The sequence below is a fragment of the Nothobranchius furzeri genome, chromosome 17 (genome assembly GCF_043380555.1).
Source record: "Nothobranchius furzeri strain GRZ-AD chromosome 17, NfurGRZ-RIMD1, whole genome shotgun sequence".
Taxonomy (NCBI): domain Eukaryota; kingdom Metazoa; phylum Chordata; class Actinopteri; order Cyprinodontiformes; family Nothobranchiidae; genus Nothobranchius; species Nothobranchius furzeri.
Genome location: NC_091757.1, coordinates 55,793,044 through 55,800,543, shown reverse-complemented (window position 1 = coordinate 55,800,543; position 7,500 = coordinate 55,793,044). Strand labels below are relative to the sequence as shown.

General features: G+C 46.2%; 1 protein-coding gene across 2 annotated transcripts in view; it reads right to left on the bottom strand.

Moving 5' to 3' along the window:
* Positions 1-3,903, bottom strand: part of LOC129153009 (somatomedin-B and thrombospondin type-1 domain-containing protein) — a 14,750-nt gene extending 10,847 nt beyond the window's left edge. For both annotated transcript variants that reach the window (XM_054731643.2, XM_054731644.2), the window contains exon 1: positions 3,519-3,903. In XM_054731643.2, the coding sequence (XP_054587618.2) occupies positions 3,519-3,768 (250 nt within the window). In that variant the 5' untranslated portion in view covers positions 3,769-3,903. The remainder of the gene's footprint in view (positions 1-3,518) is intronic.
* Positions 3,904-7,500: the final 3,597 nt, after the last annotated feature.

Sequence of the window (7,500 nt, the reverse complement as noted above, 5' to 3'; positions counted from 1 at the left end):
TGAATTACGGGTGAGTCTAAAAGCAAAGAGGCCAGAATTTATCTCCGTTTAGAAGTGAGAACTACCAGACACCACAGCGGAAGAGGAAGAAGAGCTTCCTCCTCCAACATGTCTTCTGGAGTTTACCTGAAGAATTGAGCAATTATCTGGTTGTAAAACCTGCAGGAGAGCATTTCAAATGATTTATTTTACCTGGGAAGCAGCGCCAAAACTCAAAAGCTCCTCCAAAGGTAAAGAACGAGGAACAAATCACAAGTTTCGGTCTCTGCTTTTTTCTCTTGTAACTAAAATAAACAGAATGAAGCCTCCACGTGGCTTGTCATTTATAGTATTGTGTTTTTCAAGGATTTGGGGAAAATTACCGCATTATATGCAGACCTATTAAAGACATAAGATTTTCATTCACTAGTGTTAAAAAAGGACCAAAACATCATACTCCCACCACCGTGCTTGTAACACTTTCTTAATATAACTGAATTTTGCCATACTTCCATCTATTTTTTGTCCACTTCTCTGGGATCGGGTTGCGGGGGAAGCAGCCTAAGCAGAGAGGCCCAGAATTCCCTCTCCCAAGCCACTTGGGCCAGCTCCTCCGGGGGAATCTCAAGGCGTTCCCTGGCCAGCCGAGAAGCATGGTCCCTCCAGCGTGACCTGGGTCTTCCTTTAGGTCTCCTCCCAGTTGGACATGCCTGGTAAACCTCACCAGGGAGACGTCCAAGAGGCATCCTAACCAGATACCCGAGCCACCTCACCTGGCATGTCAACGTGGAGGAGCAGCGTGTCTACTCCTAGCCCCTCCCTATCTCTAGAGCCCAGACACCCTTCAGAGAAAACTTGTTTGGTTCGCTTGTTTCTGCAATCTCGTTGTTTCAGTCACTACCCCCAAACTCATGACCACAGATGGGCGTTTGAAGGTAGATCACTCGGTAAGTAGAGAGAGCTTCACCTTCTGGCAAGTTTTACAAAAACTACAAATCAGGAGGTCAAAATAAAGACTCATCGTTCTGGTTTCGATGAATACCGAGTAATTACACCAAATCGACACGCATCAACTCAGTCTTTTCATTCTTACAGCCATTTCCATCTGTCTCGTGTTTCTGTTGGTGATTACTGGTGCTCTTCCATGATTGTGAAATTTTCCTTTGCGCACGCATAACATGTTTCTGTCAAATACTTCGTCTGAATCTCGTCTCTGGGGAAATGACATATTGTGAAAGATCTGAGTGTGTGATGCTGACAGAGTGCCAGCCTCTCCTCTGATGTCACACACGCTGAGCTATTTGAGCAGCTACAGCTGACACGAGACAATTGCAGCCTGCAGCAGACCGCACACACACCGAACCTGCTGCTGCAGCAGAGTCCAGTAAGGAGTAAAGTGGGGGAAGTATCAGGGTGCTTTGATGGAGCTGATTCATGTTAAGATCCTCTGGTTGTCCAGGAAATCAGGATGTGTCTAGGTGTTGTCCTGGTGCACAAGAAATGTTAGTTCACTAGCACAGCTGCTGTTTGTGACTGTGCTACCAACGACCGTTCAAAGCTAACATCTAACGCTTGACTTTGAGACAAAAGGTACAGGAGCCACCCTGCACCACCTGCATCAGACGGAAGTTTTTGCTCCCCGGCATCAAGCCGTCTGAGCAAAACATGAGTCCACGACGCAAAAAAGTCCTCGTGCAACACGTGAACGGACTGGTGCACGTGGCAGCGGCGACCTTTGAGGAGCCAGAGCTGCAGAGCGGTTGGATTGTGACAAACCTGAACGATTTCTTCAGGGTTACTGTGGAGTTAATACTGAACAAGTAGAGGTGATAACTGCCACTGAGAACTACATCCCCCAGAAAGCACCAGCAAAATGGCCACCGACTGGTGATGAAGAACACCTGGGCGAAGATGGCGGGGGTTCTGTTCTGAGTCAAACAGCAAGCAAGCTCTACTCATGAGTCGACTGGTTGGTGAATATTATTTTGTTTACGATATGAAGTTGTTTAGGTTGACCACTAAAGTCATGTTGTTTATGGCCTGTAGCGCCTTCTAGAGTCCTGGAACCCCCCAAGGTGCTTTACAACACAATCAGTCATTCACCCACTCACACACAATTCACACACTTATACAGGTGTTTTCAAGCAGGTAGACATTTGATTTGTCATTGTTACACTTGATGCTTTAATTTCCCTTTTTAAACGATTGAAAACTTGATTTATTGATTGATTTTAGTGATTCAGTCATGTTTTAATGTAGTCATTTACACTTTTAGTGTTGGAAGATTTAGTTTAGAAAGTTCTTTGTTTGTTGTATTTTATATAAATTATGTGGTGTTTAACACTTGTCTCTGTTCTTTGAAGGCTATCAGCCTGATAATCACTGAACTGGAATAATGAAGATTGTTGGAAAGTGAAGGCGTCGTCCCAAAGTGTCCCTCTGGAGTAGAAACGAGAGTGGAGGCACCTGGTGAACTTTATGCGTGGAGAACCTGAAGATGCTCGGCTGGCTTTTTAGACTACTCATTCTAAAACACAACCGGCTAAAAAGAGACAAAGCCTAAAGTTTTACTTCATACTTTGCCTGATTTATAGGGAGTAATAATCCCTCCTAAAGATGTTTTTGGCTGAGACGTTCTCTGTTTTGGAGACATTACCGGCTTCCTGCATCAAGGGTAATTAGAAATTATTTGTGTTTCCTTATTTAAAATATTGCAAAGCATTTATTTTGTTTGGAAGTCAGATTCTATTTAAATTCAACTATTTTACCATTTTAAATATTCAATTAATGTTTAAATGACAAAACAAACTTTTCCACCAAAGATTGTTTACAGACACTTGTTTTCATTTAACAAAACATCTGAGAAGTTTACGTTCAACGGTGGCATCAATTCTATCAACAGGAAAGGTTTTTCTAACATTAAAAGCTGATTGAAATAGAAGTGCACTTTTATAAATGTGCAGTGATGCAACCCTACTTTTATAAACAACATGTTTATAAAAGTCTATGCTGGAGAGAGAGGGTTGAGGACCATCTGACAGGTCGCTGTCTGACCTGCATGTGTTTGTTACCACGCACTTGTGAGGACGTCCCCGTGCAGACCACCCCTCTGAGTTTCTGCAAAAGACACTTCACGTGCAGCTCAGTGTTTCTGTCTGTCACACTTCAGACTAGATCCCACTCTAATCCTGACCATCTATGGCTGTCTCTGCCAGCGGTGTCCATGTTGTCCATATAAAGCAGGAGACAAGAGGACGGTAGGTGTTACCTGGACCCTCACCAGTTGGTTTCTTTAGCTAAAGAACCCGACACCCTTTTCCAGGTCAGTTTGAGCAATTTCAAGCTGTGATGTGAAGGTCATGGGTCAACACTTCAAACACACACGTTCTGTTGTTCACTTAAAGCAATGATGGACAGTTATGTGCCTCACTCCCCCACCCCAAAAAACAATGAACAACATAAAATAAAAAGACAAACAAGAAATTTAAATGATGTTTAGATCTATTTTTTTAATTCAGTGACTAAAGCGAGCGACTCACCAGATATTTGGCACACGCGCTGGTAATCCTCGCAGCAGTCTCTGGTTTTCTGACAGTAGCTGTCGCAGAAGCACGCCGTTTTCCTCTTCGAGTAATCGAAACAGTCGTTATCCCGACCGGTGCAGCAGTTGGGGCTCTCCCTGTCCCTGCATCCAGCTTCAGCTGGTCGGACGAATTCACTGGAGAAAAACGCAAAATATCCACAAACGACGAAGCCGAGACGCGCAGAGCTCCATCCGCGCGCTCCCATGACGGATTCTGTTGAACACCTGCTGCACGTGCTGAGGTCCGAGTCCTTCTCAGGTGGAGTGATTATGGAAACGGTTGTTTATATGAAACATCAAATTAAAACATGAACTGGTGCAACCTCTGAGTGCGTGAGCGCACAAACAAGCGCTGCGCCAAAATAAAGCCGAGTACGCAAAGTTTTGAGCGTTTTGCCTGAAGTGCGCCCACCCATTCAAACCTTCAAGGTCCGCTCCCTCCTGCCTGCCCCGTTGTTTTTTATCGTGGTGGAAAAATAAAAAGTGGACCAATCCTCTTCTAAGATACCAAAGAAATGCAAACAGGATTTTGAACTAAAGGAAAAATCTGAAGCTGAAACGGTTTGTTCTCGGCTCAACCGGAACCAGGAATTTTTTAAATAAACAAGAAATAAATAATAAGTTTAAAGAACTCCATCTGTTTGTGCGTAAAGCTGTTTTAGTTGCCAACAGACAGCGGCGCTACTAATCAGTTCATGCGAACACTGCGTCCAAATGAACCTTTGAGCTGCAGGAAAACGCATCACTTCTACTGATCCTGCAGGAATAAACCCCTCCAGTGTGGCAGAACGGAGAAGGTTCCTGATTCAGAGAGATGCAGTGATGGTGGATGTGTGAGTTAAAGAGAATGCATTATGTTTGAAGGATTCATGTTTTAAAGATAAATTACTTTTGTTTCTTAACTCAGCTCAGATTTTATTATAGAGCCACTTTAGCAGTGTGCTTTACAGCATAAAACATGAAACGGTTAATGATGAAACATGCACACACTCACCAAACAAAGTGTAAATACTTGACACTTAAAACGTGTGCGCACACACACACACACACACACACACACACACACAGTGTAGGAGGTGGAGACGGCGGACCGTGTGTGGATGAACTGAGCAGGAGGTAAAAATGCAGGCTTCAGTAAAAGTAAAAATGGTTTAATGGCAGGATGGGATGAACAGGAACCCAACAAACTACAACAATGATCTGACAAAGGACAGGGGTGGTATAAATACAGAGGGCTAATTAGGGAAACATGGGCAGGTTAACGAGGGACAGGTGAGAACAATAAGGGTAATCATGGCAGGAGAGGAACACAGTCAGGAGGGCAGGGGCAGATCGTGACACACACACACACACACGCACACACGCGCGCACACACACACACACGCACACGCACACGCACGCACACACACACAAACACACACGTACGCACGCACACACACACAAAACAGACTTATCCTTTTTATTCATTTTATAAGAAAGGGGTGTCATGTTTAAATATTTTCGATGGCCAAAAACAAGAAACATTTAGCTGTGTTACATTAAAAAATCTGAGTTATTCAGCAGATTTGTTCACTTATTTTCCACATCTGAGTGTTTTGGAAACTAACCCGTGAAGAGGAAGCGCGAGAGAGAAAAGTCATTCTGCTGCAGGATTCAGAGACGTGGAACTTTTTAGTTTTACTTTTTGTTTTTGTTTTGGCAAGTTAGAGGCTTTGTGAGCAGCAGAGGAAATGAGACACGGACAGTGAGCAAGGATCGCAACTGATGTGTGTGTGTGTGTGTGTGTGCGTGCGTGCGTGCGTGCGTGTGCGCGCGTGTGTTTTAGTAAGTGTTAGTTAAGGGTAGGGTATGGGAATAGGTATAATACAGTCACAAACATGAATGAGGTCAGTGGTCCTCATTATGATAGAAAGACAGACATGCGTGTGTGTGTGTGTGTGTGTGTGTGTGTGTGTGTGTGTGTGTGTGTGTGTGTGTGTGTGAACGCACAGCTCCCTCTAGTGTTCAGAGCCGACTTACCTGGGTTTCTGATGCTTTCATATTCATTTTCAATCAATATTTGCATTTTGTCAATAAACGTTCATTATAATTTTATGATTATTTTGTTTTATCGACGTTTTCAAGGAAAATGTTTGATTTTTAGATGTCAAAATAAAATCTCCTTCAAGGAAATCTGGGGGTCTTTAATCATCGCAACTTCAGTCTTTATGAGTTAAATTAAAGTTTTCTGTGCTTCATTATGACTTTGTTTGTTCAAATAAGAGACAGCCTTTTAAAAAGTGTTTTCTGTTTTTAATTTAGACCAAAAATGTAAAAGAATGCTTCTGTCTGCCATCAGAGATGCACATTCCTTCACACAACAAACACACACTGGTGTGTGTGTGTGTGTGAGACACATGGACAGTTTACTCATCAGACGTTGTCGTCGTCTTCCTCCGCTTATCCGGGTCCGGGTCGCGGTGGCAGCATCCCAACTAGGGAGCTCCAGACCGCCCTCTCCCCGGCCACCTCCACCAGCTCCTCCGGCAGGACCCCAAGGCGTTCCCGGACCAGATTGGAGATGTAACCTCTCCAACGTGTCCTGGGTCGACCCGGGGGCCTCCTGCCAGCAGGACATGCCCGAAACACCTCCCCAGGGAGGCGTCCAGGAGGCATCCTGACCAGATGCCCAAACCACCTCAACTGGCTCCTTTCGATCCGGAGGAGCAGCGGCTCTACTCCGAGTCCCTCCCGAATGTCCGAGCTCCTCACCCTATCTCTAAGGCTGAGCCCGGCCACCCTACGGAGGAAACTCATTTCGGCTGCTTGTATCCGCGATCTCGTTCTTTCGGTCATTACCCAAAGCTCATGACCATAGGTGAGGATTGGGACGTAAATCGACCGGTAAATCGAGAGCCTGGCTTTCTGGCTCAGCTCCCTCTTCACCACGACAGATCAGCTCAGCGTCCGCATCACTGCAGACGCCGAACCGATCCGCCTGTCGATCTCCCGATCCCTCCTACCCTCACTCGTGAACAAGACCCCGAGATACTTAAACTCCTCCACTTGAGGTAGGACCTCTCCCCCGACCCGGAGTTGGCAAGCCACCCTTTTCCGGTCGAGAACCGTGGTCTCAGATTTGGAGGTGCTGATCTTCATCCCAGCCGCTTCACACTCGGCCACGAACCTACCCAGCAAGAGCTGAAGGTCAGAGCTGGTTGAAGCTAGGAGGACCACATCATCCGCAAAAAGCAGAGACGAGATTCTCCTGCCACCAAACTCGACACACTCCACACCACGGCTGCGCCTAGAACTTCTGTCCATAAAAGTGATGAACAGAACCGGTGACAAAGGGCAGCCCTGGCGGAGTCCAACCCTCACTGGGAACAGGTCCGACTTACTACCGGCTATGCGGACTAAACTCACGCTCCTCTGGTAAAGGGACTGAATGGCCCTTAACAGAAAGCCACCCACCCCATACTCCTGGAGCGTCCCCCACAGGGTGCCCCTGGGGACACGGTCATAAGCCTTCTCCAAATCCACAAAACACACGTGGATTGGTTTGGCAAACTCCCATGCCCCCTCCATCACCCTTGCAAGGGTATAGAGCTGGTCCACAGTTCCACGGCCAGGACGAAAACCACATTGCTCCTCCTCAATCTGAGTTTCAACTATCGATCGGACCCTCCTCTCCAGTACCTTGGAGTAGACCTTTCCAGGGAGGCTGAGGAGTGTGATCCCCCTATAGTTGGAACACACCCTCAGGTCACCCTTCTTAAAGATGGGGACCACCACCCCGGTCTGCCACTCCCTAGGAACTGCCCCTGATGACCACGCAATGTTGCAGAGACGTGTCAACCATGACAGCCCTACAACATCCATAGCCTTGAGATACCCAGGACGAACCTCATCCGCCCCCGGGGCTCCGCCGCTGTGTAGTTGTTTGACTACCTCAGCAA